At 46.2% G+C, this 15,487-nt stretch overlaps 1 protein-coding gene across 1 annotated transcript; it reads right to left on the bottom strand.

Moving 5' to 3' along the window:
* Positions 1 to 3,693: 3,693 nt before the first annotated feature.
* LOC120666400 (rapid alkalinization factor-like) lies at positions 3,694 to 4,567 on the bottom strand. The gene has a single exon (XM_039946241.1). It carries the CDS (start codon positions 4,327 to 4,329, stop codon positions 3,961 to 3,963), a length of 369 nt encoding a protein of 122 aa, XP_039802175.1. The 5' UTR covers positions 4,330 to 4,567; the 3' UTR covers positions 3,694 to 3,960.
* Between the last annotated feature and the right edge of the window lie 10,920 nt (positions 4,568 to 15,487).

The following is a 15,487-nucleotide window of genomic DNA, read 5'->3' as shown; positions in this document are numbered from 1 at the left end:
TGGACACATGTTGGTGAACATGGTGTTGGATTGACCCACTCCAAGACAATGTTGGGATTGTTATTTTGTATGTGTCATCAGTTGTTCTTGAGTGTTATACCTACTGGATCCTTAGACCTGAGATCGCCATTGTTTCTCACTGTGTGTAGTGGTGCATCTTGGGGCTGCCAAACGCTACTCCGTGACTGGGTAGTTACAAAAGTAGCTTACAGGTGTGTCATGAAACATGGAATGGGATGTGAGCGGATCAAGATGGAATTTGCCCCTCCTAGATAACGGGAGAGATATCTCTGGGCCCCTCGAGATAGTTGGATTTGAAAGTGCATGGCCATGCCAAAGTGATTAAAGAGTTAATCATGATGACTAAAGGTTAGTTATGAATAGAATCCACTATTAGATCGAGAGAATGGTCGAGCTATCACAAAGGTGGCACGCATCTCGCTTTGAGCTTGACTGGTATCGTGTGGCAAAGGGATCGGTGCATGAGTATATCTAAGGTTCGGCCGATATGATCTTTATGTGTATTTGTGAGTCACTATGCCCTGCTAGGTGCCGCTATTGACTTGTGATTCAGAAATGATTTCCGATCACGACCACCTACACATGAACCTAACGGGTCACACACTTAAGGGGTTTGGAATGTTGGAAAGCTTGCCTGTATGATTGTCTCTAGTGCAAGTGGGAGATTGTTGGTGATATGCCCAAGAGCCCATCATCACAATACGATTTAAAGGCCCAAGAGGATATTGATCCAAGAGGGATTATGGTTACTAATGGGCCTATGAGATAGAAACACATTAGTACGCCCTATATATACGAGGGAGGGGCTAGGGGGCGTGACCCTGTGAACCGCGCCACCTCCTAGCCGCCCCCCTCCCTCTGTCTCTCGGTCGCCGCCCATGCCGTGCGTGCGGTGCTAGCACACCGACGCCCGGCGTTTCATCGCCGTACGTGTGGACTCCGTGGAGGCGCTGCTGCGACTGCTGCGCTGATCGGCTGCTGGGATCAAGTACGAGGAGCTCGGTTCGTGGGACGTGATCGACTACTTCCTCTACATTGACGCGCGACTTCTTCCGCTGCGCTGCGCGTCTAGTGGTAACGATCTATGATCTTCTACTCGCAAATATCTTAGGTATATGCGGTAGTGATGCTAGCGTAGCCTACCCGTTTCCCTATACAGCCATGGCTGCCACAGCCGCCCCACCAATGCGTCGCCCATCTCTGGCGCTCACCAACAGCCGCCGACCACCTAAGTAGATCCGCGCAGCCTTCCTCGTCATGGAGGTGCCGGCCTCGCTAGCAGCTGCCGCCGTACTCGCCAGCGGCGGCTGGCGACCTCCGGTGCCGTGGGTCAGGGGCCCACGGGTGTGAGTAGGGTACAAAGAAAGTGAGTAACAAAAGTTCCCACATGGATGTGATTCTAGTATAGAGAGTCCAGATATACCTAGTCTATTGATTCCCCACCCCCTTTGCGGATCATTCTTTTTTTTTTTGCAGACCTTCCCACTAGCTAAATTTAGCTAGAAGTATTGTTAATCTCTTAAAGTTGCTCTTAGTTCAATTCTCCCGTGTGTTGTGCAACTTCATTGTGTGTTTTGTCAGGCGTGCGCGCGCGCGCGTGTGTTGGAGATTTTCCCATATATCCCCGTCGGAACTTCAAAACTCAATCTGGTGTTTATTTCTTGGACATGCCTGTTCATCCAGCATATTCAAATCATCCAAGTTAGCCAAGAACCTAAACTCAAGCGTGTATTTCCTCGTAGCGTAGCGCCGGTCTATCTGGCTTTAAGAGCTAGTTTGACGTTATCCAGTTTAAGCTTCTCCAAGTCACTGCTCTACATATATAGAGTTTTCTATGTTTTTACAAACATATAGTAGTTTCTTGTACCTGGCCTAATTAAAATTTTGCGCCGGGACATTCAATGCATGCATGCATAGCTTGTTTCATTTCTTGTACTGGGCCTAATTTGAATTTTTGCACTGGGACAACTGGCCTAGACCTGGGCAAATGTCGGGTCGGGTCGGGTTCGGGTCGGGTGAAGGCCGGGTCACGGGTCGCATAGGACGGCCCGCGCCCGACCTGTACCTATCACCGGGTCGGGTCGGGTTGGCCCGTGCACCCTGCGCGGGCGTGTCGGGTCGGGTTTTTTTCGGGTTGGGTCGGGTTTTTTTGGCCTTTGGGTCGGGTTTTTCGGGTTGGGTCGGGTTTTGGGTCAAAAATCACGGCCCGTGCCCGGCCCGTTGATTGTTGCGGGTCAAAAAATACGGCCCGCGCCCACCCGCTACGTAGCTCGGGTCGGGTCGGGTCGGGTTTTTTTCGGGCGGGTTGGGTCGGGTTGTTCGGGTCGGGTGACCCATGCCCAGGTCTAAACTGGCCCAATCGTCTGCGTGGGTCGCAGCAGGCCAGGCCGGCGGCGTGGTACTGGGCCTTCAGCCCTTCCCACTCAGGAAGCCCAGCCGAACCCTCCTCCTCTCGCACTGCTTCGCAGCTACTGTCACACTGAGGTTGTTAACGGGCCAAGTTAATTACAATCCACGACCCATCTAATTACGGGCCCACCGCCCAGATAATTACGGGCCACGGCCTTACATCAGCCCACATACGTGGACCAGACAGCCAAGGCCCACTAACCTCTGAAGCATCGTACTGCTCTTTTTTTAAATTTTAAAAAAGGAAAATAATTAAATACTCCTGCTCTACGGACAAGCAAGCAGGTCATTTATTCCATCGATATAACAAAACCTGCAAATCCACATGGCTCGCAGAATGATGTCCAAGATGCTGCGCCACCACACCACCGCGTAGAACACGGCACTTATTCCTCTCACCCAACAAATTTAAAATGGCTTCACTTCCATCTTCTGGTACCTGCTGATGCGTTGCTCCCAACAGGTTTCACAAAGCTCACAGGTTGAGTCACAACAATGGCAGATGGTGATGGTTCTACATCTATAACGGAATTTGTAACAGGGCAAAACAAGAAAGGAAAACTACGAATATCTGCAAGTCATGGACGGCTGCCTGAATACACCTACAATCTGAACATTTGTTTATGTGGATCTGCAAACAATCTGAACATTGTTTATGTGGTCAAACAGATGCAACGGCTTCAATCAGGAGCGGAGACCGGCGGTATCAATCAATCAGTCAGGTAGTAGTAGTAACAAACAAGCAGGGCAACGTGGCGATCACTCACCCCTGCTCCAAGAGCTGGTGTTAAACAAAGAGCTTCAGCACATGGTGGTGCCGTACATGTTTGCAGCGCGCAGATTAGAAAACCAGAAATCGATGGAGAACAAAGACGCATGTTCTTCCGTGTTTCAAGGTGGTGAGCAGAGGCATCATGAAATCCACCCCCAGGCCCCAACCACCACCAAACGCTTCTTCAAGCAATGCAGGTGCCGGATGGATGAAACCATGAGCAGCCACACCCAGATCTGCTGCAGAACGGTAGAACTCCATGCTGTTCTTCAGCTGCTGAACTGAATGAATCATGGCCTGGCAGCAGGTGGTTTCGAGTTTGCTGCTCTAGATCTGAATGAAACGAACCCCAACCAAACTACAGGTCCAGTCTTTCATCATCCCCATTTGGATGCTACGTCCAACCAATCACCAGCAAACTCTGAAATTGATTTTAGCAGTACAAGAACTGGAATACTGGATATAGCAGGTAGCAGAAACAAACCGAGCAATCAATCAAAAGAATAAGGGTATATGTTCATATTTAAGTAGCCATAGGGGCACGAATCAATCCATGTCTTACTTTACAACAGCACGACGAACACAAATCCATACAGCGGCAACCAACAAATCCATAGCTCTAGTACTTGTAAACAGCAGCAGCAGAAGGAAAAAAAAGAACTTATTTTTTTAGGACTCGGAGGAGGAGCGGCGAAAGATCCGGCCTTTCCCCGCTCCCATCGGCGGATCCGGCGGCGGAGGGCACCTGAGGAGGGAGCTCAGCCGCGGCAGCGGGTGATGCGGGAGCAGCCGCGGTGGTAGGGGTTGGCCTGCGCGCCGGGGCGGCAGTTGTAGTAGCTGGCCCCGCGGCGGGAGCAGGGCACGTTGTCCCGGCGCAGCGCGCCGTAGCTGATGTAGCCGCGGCCTTGGAGCACGCGGCGGTGCGACTCGGCGGAGGCGGAGCCGCCCAGCTCGGCCTCCTCGTCCTCGGCCAGGCACTCGGCCACGGTACCGCGGCACTCCCGCCGGGCCCCGGCGCCGGCGCCGCCCGAGGCGAGGAAGCCCAGGTCCAGGTCCATGGGCGCCGCGGCCGACGCCGCGGCCGCCACGGCCAGGAGCAGCAGCAGCGCCAGCGCGAGCTTCGCCATGGCCGCCGGGCGGAGTTGCTCGACGGAATGCAGGCGGCGGCGGCGGCGGCGGCGAGAGGAGGAAAGGGGGAAAACGCGTTGGGGGACGGGGAGGGGAGTGGAGAGAAGCCTGAGCTGTCTAGTCTTTGGTGTCTTGTGGTGATGCGATGCGAGGCCTCTCCTGGTGGGCGTGCTCGTGAGGCGTGGAGAGAGAGTCTGCTGGGAGGAGAGAGACTAGAGAGAGAGAGCGAGGGAGATAAAGGGTAGGGAGGTGAGGTGACGGCAAGCGTGTGGAGGTGGCGAGCGCAACGGAACGCGGCGGCGAGCGGTGCGCGGCGCGGCGCGGCGCGGGGCCGGGGCACAGCTCAGCAGCCAGGCTGACGAGCGGGGGCCACGAGGGGCATCGTGGTCAAAGGACAGCGACATGTGCCGCGGATTCGGGCGGAGGGGGTGATGGCGGTGGCGGCCGGTGAGCCCTAAACCTAACCGGCGGGGATCGATCGGGGCAGGACACGGTTGCTAATCATCCAGGTGGCGAGCATGATTGACAGCGATTGGCCGGCGATTAGGGCTCCTGCTAGCTCTTCATTAGCGGCGAGAACGACAACATGCGGAGCACACGCAGAGGCTCTTTTTCTCCTTTTGATATTTTGCATGAAATTAGACAATTGATGTTTTTTTTGAGAGGGTAAAAATTAGACAATTGGTGTTCCTTGAGAGAAGAGTGTGGCAGGGGGGCACGTGAAGGTGGAATGACCTTTATTGCAACTTTGAGTCCCTTGCATGGCACGTTCTCATTGTACACTCAACATTTTATGTTTATTATTATTATTTTTAGTATAACGAACCCCAATAACTCGACGGATACATACCAGCTGTGGATACTACTCTGCAAATTATTTGCTCTCAATCTGATTTTTCACGCAAGCCTTTCTGTTTTGCGTTTTCGCCCATCAGATTCAAAAGTTAAACTCGAATTCGTCGAAAAAGGCAAGGCATCTGTTACCTAACTTTATTCCTTACATTGCCTTTTTTCAGAGACAGACTGCATAACTAGCTAGCTTAGGTGGTCACAAGGGAATATAATTGTCTTCTATTCTCTCTCCTGTCCTCACATGGGGTCTGTTCATACTTTTGATTACCAACCTTAAATCTATTAATTTTTTCTTTGAAAATAAATCTTTAATATATATATTATAGGTTTTATTTTGAGTAAAATGCATTGTGGGTACATGAACTTGTAGTGCTGTGTCAAATAGGTCCATAAACTTAGAAACCGGACAGCTAACCCCTCGAACTTGCGAACCCGTTCACCCCAGGTCCAGTCCGGTTTTGCATGGCTTGCATGGCACTGTGCGCCCGCGATTTGCTACAATAAACCCGGATTTGCTACAGTTGCCGCGGTTTTATATTTTCTTTTCTAATTTATTTCGGCTGAATCTTTGAAAAATCATAACTCTTCGATACAATATCGGATGAAGATGATTTTTATATGAAAATTGTAGCCCTCGACGAGATCTACAACTTTCTAGTTTTAAGTTTTTTCATTTGATAAAGTTAATTTGCCCAAAAAAATTATATAAAAGTACAGCACCATAATAATCATGTACTTCTGCTTGTCGCACTAGAAAATTAATATATTTTTCTGTTTGTTGTCAAATAAAGACACTTATATACTAAAATTTTAGTACTCTAAAAGATTTAGATTCTTAGAGTTTTAAGTTTTTATATTTGAAATTGTTAAAATGTCGATAAAACAGTATAAAGCAGCATATTAAGTACGCAAAATTTTATCAACATCTTAACAACTTTAAATGTAAAAACTCAAAACTAAAAAAATCTAGATCGTTAAAAGTGTTAAAATTTTAGTATACAAAGTGTCTTCATTTGACAACAAATAGAAAAATATATTAATTTTCTAGTGCGACAAGCAGAAGTACGTGATTATTATGGTGCTGTACTTTTGTATAATTTTTTTGGGTAACTTAACTTCATCAAATGAAAAAACTCAAAACTAAAAAGTTGTATATCTCGTCGAGGGCTACAATTTTCATATAAAAATCATCTTCATCCGATGTTGTATCGAAGAGTTATGATTTTTCAAAGATTCAGCCGAAATAAATTAGAAAAGGAAAAACAAAACCGCGGTAACTGTAGCAAATCCGGGTTTACTGTAGCAAATCGCGGGCGCACAGTGCCATGCAAGCCATGCAAAATCGGACTGGACCTGGGGTGAACGGGTTCGCAAGTTCGAGGGTCTAGATGTCCGGTTTCTAAGTTTGTGAATCTATTTGGCACAGCACTACAAATTCATGTACCCACAGTGCATTTTACTCTTTTATTTTCATATATATACCTTTATGAAAAAACTCCATGTAGTTCTCTCTCCAAACGAATCATTTTCCTGCATTATTATTGGCAACTCTACCTTTGACATCAAAATCATACAAATAAAAGTTTAAACCCGATACAAACAGCCACAGGCAAGGTGGTCAAAGCTTGGAACACGAGTTAACTTTTTTAAAAAAAAAACTTAGAACACGAGTGGTATAGGATTTACATGTGTCCTAGATAACCTTGTAAACAACATCCCAAGTCACAACAGTACTAAGATGGACTTTCATGAAGATATATATGCTTAGTATCAACATCGATAGTAGAAAATGTGGAACACAAGTTGGGGCTGCATGGAGATTGAAGTGCATCTAGGCCGATAGATGCTAATGGTAAGTTTCGGTGATTAATGACAACCGTATGCGACTAATGTGTGTTTTGAAGGAAAAATTAATGATTAGTTTAGTCTCATATGAAATGTGAAAGGAGACTCCTCAATTCGGAACAACCATGCATGCCAAGGACTCAATTTTAAAGATTAAGGACATTTCTAGTCTCAAGTGTCACAAGGAGATGAAGGACAATTTAGCTAGGGTTTATAATTTTTAGTTCTTGACCGTACTATTAAGAGGGGTTCATGAGTTAGTAGCTTAACCGAAATTGAGTTGGCCTTAGAAATCTTGCACACTAGCTCAAAAACAGCCCAAGATGGGCAATATAAGTTAACACAACGCTTGGAAGAAGAAACAATCGAAGTTACGTTCAAATCCAAGTCAATTCAGTTGAAAACAAAGAAAAACAGCAGCACCGGTTTAACTGATGCCTTAGCATCGGTGCATCCGACGCTTGGCGGAAGTTCCGACGCCCCTGTCGGTCTATCTCTCTGGATGCAAGCAGAAATCAAATCAACAATCTCTATAGCACCGGTTGAACCGATGGTCCCAAGAAAAGCACCGGTGCATCAGATGTACTATGTTCCAGAGAGCATGTTTTGGTGAACCTCAACTCGCCTTCAGCACCGGTTGAACCAACGCTTCAGAATCAAGCACCGGTGCATTGGATATACTATGTTCCAGAGAGCTCGGTTGAACCAACGCTTCAGAATCAAGCACCGGTGCATTGGATATACTATGTTCCAGAGAGCTTGTTTGAGTTAATCAGTGAACCTCTTCAGCACCGGTTGAACCGATGCCCCTATGGAGCATGCACCGGTGCAATGACGCAAGCCTGGATACTGTGTCAGAACCCCAACGGCTACTAATTGGACACAGATAGACCAGTTGAACCGATGCTTTCACTTACTAACCCGTCGGTTCTTCCGGTGGTCTCGATTTTTCTACAGTGGACTTCCAACGGCTATGTAACTCTTTCCACTCTATATAAGGGCACCCCTGGCTCATTTGAAGTGCCTTTGACACTCTGAATACCTGAGGCCACCCTTGAGAAGAAGAGCAAGTGCTTTGAGTAAAAGAGAGAAGATCTAGTACATTGTTTGTGCTTCAACCTTGAAGAATTCATCCTTTGCAAGTGTAGCAAGTGTACTTGAGCTAGGGCCAACTGAGTGTAGGTCAAGTGAAGGCTTAGGAGCTTATTACTCTTGGTGTTTGACGGCACCTAGCCGATCTTGGTGATCGGGAGGTTCTTGGTGAGCTCTTGGAGTTTGTGGGAGCCCCAAGACAAGAAAGTTGTACACGGTGTGAAGCTCGCCGTTCCGGAGATGGAGAAGGAGCATTCTTAGTGATCACATGCTCCTTGGTGAAGCAAGGGAGGTATACCCTTGTGTGGGTGCTCCAACGTAGATTAGGGGGGAGCGTCAACTCCTCGATACCACGGGAAAAAATCCGGTTGTCTCATGTCCCTTACTTTTATTTCAAGCAATTAAATCTATTTGTTGTTATTCTTGCTTTTGATTGCTTGTAGATTGACTAGGACAACTTGCATGGTAGTGTGAGCTCTTGCTTAGGTTTTGATCTTGCTAGTGTGCAACCTTCTAGACAAAATGATCATGATAGTGTATTTACCTACCTAAGGACCTTTTGCTAGCGTGCTCTAGTAACTAGGTTTCAAATTTATAGATTGGGCAATACTAGTCTAGGTTAAGGACTAGATAGAAATTTGAAAAAGTCCCAATTCAACCCCCCCTTCTTGGGCCACGATCCTTTCAATTGGTATCAAATCCTAGGGCTCTCTTTTTAGGCTTAACATCCTAGAGAATGGCCGGGGGGAGTGGTGGTCCACCCAAGCTCGATGGGAGAAACTATGCTTATTGGAAAGCTCGCATGGTGGGTTACCTTGAGGCTATTAATTCCATCGCTTGGGCGGTCACGGAAAACCTATTGTTGGTCCTTGGAATAAAGATCAGGTCAAATATGGTGCTAGAGCGAAGAATGCTTTGTTTGATGCTCTTAGTGAGGAGATTTTTGCTCGTGTTCACAACAAAAATACCTCTCATGAAATTTGGGAAGCACTTGAAGCTATCTATGTTGGTTCTAAAAAGCTTCGTGAAGAAAAATATCAAGTGCTTAAGGAAAAACTTAATGAATTCAAAATGCTTCCAAATGAATTGGTTGAACAAATATATGCTCGATTGAATGTGCTTATTGAGGACATTAACGCTCTTGAAATTTCTCCTTTGTCTACTAGTGATATCATCCGAAAGATCCTTCATTGTCTACACAAGCCCAAGTACAACATCGTCACCTCATTGCTCTATGAGAAGGATCTTGAAACACTTGAAGTGAGTGATGTTGTTGGGAAGATTCGGTCTCATGAGATGTTCCTCTTGGGAGAAGTTGATCCACCATAAGACAAGAGAGATCTTGCACTCAAAGCTAAGAGTGATCATAAGTCCAAGAAAAAGAACAAGTGCAAAGTTCCATCACCAAGCTCAAGCGAAGATGAAGCTAACGAAGATTCAAGTGATGAAGATGATGATGTTGAGCTAGCACTTCTCATGAGGAAGACCTCCAAGATGATGTCAAGGTTGAACAAGAGAGGGTACAACTATGACCCCAAGAAAAACAAGTTTCGTACCCGAAAAAGTAAGAAAAATGTCAAGAAAATTTGTTACAATTACGGCAAATATGGCCACCTCTCATATGATTGTCCGGAGCCTTCAAAGCTCAACAAGAAACAAGAAGATGATGACAATCAACACAAGACATCAAAGAAAAGTCATGAGAAGAAGGACCACAAGAAGAAAGGGTCTTTCACAAGAAAAGAGAAGGTCAAGGCTTTCCTTGGAGAATGGATCACGGATGGTGAATCCTCAAATGATGACTCAAGTGATGATGAATCCAAGAAAAAGATTGTGGGGGATTGCCATGCATAATGGTGAAGATGATGGTGATGAGGCACCTCTACCTCCACCATCCATGTGCTTCATGGCAAGAGGTAACTCCAAGGTGAACTACAAAGCCGGTGGCAAGCATTGGGTGCTTGATAGCGGATGTACACAACACATGACCGGCTATGTAAAGATGTTCACCTCACTAGATGAAGATGTGGGCGATTATGAACATGTCACCTTTGGTGATAACTCAAAAGGAAAATTGGTAGGTTTGGGTAAGGTAGCCATCACCAAGGATCTTTCTATCTCTAATGTATTGCTTGTTGAGTCGGTTAGTTTCAATTTGTTATCTATTGCTCAACTTTGTGATTTAGGACTAATATGCACCTTTAGTGATAGTGAGGTTGTAGTGACAAGCAAGGAGGACAAGAACTTAATATTCAAAGGATTTCGACATGGTAACATTTACCTTGTTGATTTCTAATCTAATGATGCAAGCTTGGCGACATGTCTCTTCTCCAAGAACTCCATGGGTTGGCTTTGACATCGCCGCATTACTCATATTGGCATGAGCCAACTCAAGAAGGCCTTCAAACGAGGTATGGTGGTTGGTGTCAAAGATGTTACTTTTGACAAAAACAAATTGTGTAGTGCTTGTCAAGTCGGGAAGCAATTTGCATCATCACATCCCATGAAGGCTTATTTGTCAACATCAAGAAGCTTGGAGCTACTACACATGGATCTCTTTGGGCCAACCACCTACAAAAGTCTTGGCGGTAATCTCTATTGTCTTGTAATTATTGATGATTACTCTAGATATACTTGGTCTTTCTTTTTAGAGGACAAGAGCAAGACTATGGGGATCTTCAAGATTTTTGTCAAGCAAGCTCAAAATGAATTTGAGTCAAGTGTTGTGAAGATCCGGAGTGATAATGACACGGAGTTTAGGAACACTCAAGTAGAAGAGCTTTGCAACGACATGGGGATCAAGCATGAGTTTTCATCAACATACACACCCCAACAAAATGGAGTGGTGGAAAGGAAGAACAAGACATTAATCACTCTTGCCAGAGCAATGTTGGATGACTATGGCATCTCACAAAGATTTTGGGCGGAAGCCCTCAACACCATATGCCATGCATCCAACCGAGTTTATCTCCACCGCTTCTTGGGAAAGACACCCTATGAGTTTCTCATTGGGAGGAAGCCCAACATCTCCTACTTCCTGGTGTTTGGTTGCAAATGCTACATATTCAAGAAAAGGAAGCGCCTAGACAAGTTTGAAAGTAGATGTGATGTTGGTTTTCTTGTTGGTTATGCATCAAACTCCAAAGCATATCGAGTATTCAATAGTGCTACTAGCAAGATTGAAGAAACTTGTGATGTGGAGTTTGATGAGACTAATGGCTCCCAAGGGGAAGTTTTCTCTTGTGATGATGTAGGTGATGAACCACTTCAAGAAGTCATGAAGAACATTACTATTGGGCAAGTCAAGCCAAAGGAGGAGGTCGAAGAGCTACAAGTCTCATCCACTCAAGTTGAAGTCACTTCCAAGGATGACTCAAAGGATGAAGACAATTCTACACCACCACATCACCATGATGAGTCATCCGATGAAGAAGATGATGCCTCACCTCCTTTCCATGATGCCCAAGATGAACAAGTGGTTGAAGAACAACTTCCATTTGATGACACACACATCACAAGTGAACAAGCCCAAGCTCAAGATCAAGATGGCAAACCACTAGAAGAATCAACGTCTCAAGCACAAGAGAGGCTTACAAGAACTTCAAGAAATCATCCCATTGACTTGGTCATGGGTAACCCCTCTGATAGAGTAAAAACTCGTAGACGTCAATATGCCTCTTTTTGTGAACATTACTCGTTTGTTTCTTGCTTGGAACCCACAAATATAGATGAAGCTCTTGAGAACCCGGATTGGGTGATGGCCATGCAAGAAGAGCTCAACAACTTCACCCGCAATGAAGTTTGGGTTCTTGAAGAACGTCCTCAAAACAAGAATATCATTGGTACTAAGTGGGTCTTCCGCAACAAACAAAATGAGCATGGTGTAGTGGTTCGCAACAAGGCAAGGCTTGTGACAAAGGGCTTTGCACAAGTTGAAGGGTTGGATTTTGGTGAAACATTTGCCCCCGTTGCAAGACTTGAAGCCATCCGTATTCTCTTAGTGTACGCTTCACATCATAACATGAAACTCTTTCAAATGGATGTGAAGAGTGCGTTCTTAAATGGCTTTATAAATGAGTTGGTGTTTGTTGAACAACCTCCCGGGTTTGAGGACCCTAGATATCCCAATCATGTTTATAGGTTGCACAAGGCGCTCTACGGGTTCAAGCAAGCGCCAAGGGCTTGGTATGAACGCCTTCGTCATTTCCTTCTCAACAAGGGCTTCAAGATCGGGAGGGTGGATACAACTCTATTCACAAGAATCATCAATGAAGAGTTATTCGTATGTCAAATTTATGTTGATAATATCATTTTTGGTTCAACTAACCCCACTCTTTGCAAAGAATTTGGAGAAATGATGGCTAGGGAATTCGAGGTGTCCATGATCGGTGAGCTCAATTTCTTCCTTGGATTTCAAACCAAGCAATTGAAAGAAGGGACTTTCATCCATCAAGAAAAGTATACAAAGGACATTCTCAAGAAATTCAAGATGGATGATTGCAAGCCGATCAAGACTCCAATGCAACTAATGGACATCTTGACTTGGATGAGGGAGGTAAATCGGTTGACCAAACTCTCTATCATTCCATGATTGGGTCACTCCTTTACCTAACCGCATCTAAGCCCGATATCATGTTTAGTGTATGCATGTGTGCCCGCTTTCAAGCTAATCCTAAGGAATCACACATTAGTGCCATTAAGAGGATCCTTAGATATCTCAAGCATACGCCTAGCATAGGCTTGTGGTACCCCAAAGGCGCTAGTTTTATACTCTTGGGATACTCGGATTTGGACTTTGCCGGATGTCGTGTGGATCGCAAGAGTACATCGGGTGGGTGCCACTTGCTAGGGCATTCTTTAGTCTCTTGGTCGTCAAAGAAACAAAATTCCGTGGCCTTGTCAACCGCGGAGGCGGAATATATTGCCACCGGGGCTTGTTGTGCTCAAATCCTCTACATAAAGCAAAGCCTCTTGGACTATGATGTAGTATTAGATAGGATCCCGCTCCTTTGTGATAACGAGAGTGCCGTTAAAATTGCTAATAACCCGGTTCAACACTCTCGCACCAAACACATAGATATTTGCCATCACTTTCTAAGAGATCATGTGACAAGGAATGATATACTACTTTGTGGTGTTCGTTCCGAAGATCAATTGGCGGATATCTTCACCAAATCTCTAGATGAGAGCACCTTTTGTAGGTTGCGAAGTGAGCTTAACGTTCTAGATGCTTCTAACGTCATATAATTGCCTTGTCATATAGATGCATTTCATATGTACAAATGCTAGGGGCTTGTCTAATCTTGTCAAGATAGTGATGAACACGGGTCTTGCATGAGCCGGTGGTCTTGGTTTCGCTCATGGCATGAAGAATGGTTCATCATGAAAAAACTGGCCAAGGGTTCAAACTTGACAAGATAGATTTAATTTTTTTTTGCAATGCATGTGCTTGTCATATAGAATGCATCCATGATTAATTTCTAGTCTTGCATTGGCATTGCATCACGTTAGTAGCATCACAAGGGAGCAAATCACACTTCGAGAAAGATATTCATGCTAAATATGATATATCATCTCTACAAGAGTGATAAGATCAATATTGCGCTTTCATGCCTTTTGAGTCATGTCCTATCGAACTTAAAGTTTCAATCTCTAAGTTCATAGGCAAAGTGGCTCATGCATTTGGTTTTTGTGTTTAAAACCTCGCATGGATCTTATTTTGCCTATGTTCATATAAAAGCTTGCGAGCACTATAAGTATGAGTGTTTGAGGGGTGAGGTTGTCTCTCAAAAATGGTCCAAATTGAGTGTTTATGGCTTTGGTTTTGAAAATTTGGATCAGAAGTAGAGTTTGTAGTTCAGCAGAAAATTATCTTCACCACCGGTTAAACCGACGCCCTGGTTTTCCTTGCATTGGTTCAACCGGTTCTTAAGTCATCGTGGCTCAGTTTCTGCATCATCTCTGGAACAACCTCTGACCGTTACACCGACGACCACCGGTGCATCTGATGGTTGGCGGATGAACCGACGCCATTGCGTCGGTTCAACCGGTGCTACTGCGTGGAGTTTTGGCCCGTGCAGCGTCTCTGGACATTCCTCCTGCAGTTGCACCGACAGCCGTCGGATGATCCGATGCTTCAGTAGCGGTTCTTCCAGTGCCTCTCTGTTGACCAGTTTCAAATCGTTCAGAACTAGTCAACTTTACTCCAACAGTTACACCGATGGTCTTTTCTCTGCAGCGTCGGTTCTTCCGGTGATCTAGGTTTTGCTGGCCCGCTCGCCTAGTTTCACTTAACTCCTCCGCGGGCCCCGCCTGACAGTCTCACGCGCCCCCTTTTCTTCTTCCTCGCGAACCGACACCCCCGCACCAGACGTTGCACCGCCGCTGCTCCTCGCCCGTGCTCCACCGCACCACGCCTGCGCCGCGTCCACGCCACGCCCGCGCCACACCCGCGCCGCGCCTACGCCACCTGCGCGCCGCCTCTCTTCCGCCGCGCCGCTGTTCACCGTCGCCGCCGAGAAGTCTCCTCCTCTCCACGTGCGCAGCCTCTCCTGCTCCACTCCCTCTCCCACACACGTGGATTCGAGCCCGGTTTAAGTTACCTCCACCCTTTGCTCGTGCGCCCTCATGGTGTTCGACGAATTGTCTCAAGGACAATTTTCGTCATTGTTTGACTCAACTTCGTCTCTGATCTATAAGGGTACTTTTCTGACCATCCTATGCATATGGTGCACTCTCAATCTCACATCCTTTGTACATATGCACTAGTATGCCCCTTGCACCTCACATGTCACTTATCTTATCTCTCACACACTTACACTTGTTTTGGTGAGATCTATATTAGTGTGTCCTTTCAGAGGTTATCCACTAGATTTCATGCTTTAGGCTCAATCATTCCATGCTTTGCTTAAGGACATTCTTTCCTTTAGTGGATATCTCGTATATACATAATTTCCCTGTCTTAATTCCATTATCTTCTATCAATTCTTTATGTCAGATGGCAGGAGACAAAAAGGGCAAGGGCAAGCAGGTTGTGCAGAAGAAGAAGCGCACTCGTGAGGACCGAGAGCGAGAGAGAGCAGAGGCAGTTGCAGATGCAGTAGATAGGCAGGGTTCACTCAAGATCAGAGATCCTCAGGCTCAGGGGGAGCCACAGCAGCAGTTACGTCGCTTAGGACGTACTCAGACAGCTCAGACCACACTTGAGTCCCGCTCTCGTCCACGGACTCGAGGTGGTGGTACTCACAGGGCAGCAGGCCGTGACAGTCAGAGAGAGGCAGCTGGTTAGGACAGTGGTGTAGAGGAGGAGCCTCCACAGGTTGAGCTGCTTGATCTTCGGGGCATTCCAGGACCTAGGGTCAAGAGATT

Source organism: Panicum virgatum, chromosome 3N (assembly GCF_016808335.1).
Source record: "Panicum virgatum strain AP13 chromosome 3N, P.virgatum_v5, whole genome shotgun sequence".
Taxonomy (NCBI): domain Eukaryota; kingdom Viridiplantae; phylum Streptophyta; class Magnoliopsida; order Poales; family Poaceae; genus Panicum; species Panicum virgatum.
This window is presented reverse-complemented; position numbering and strand designations above follow the sequence as displayed.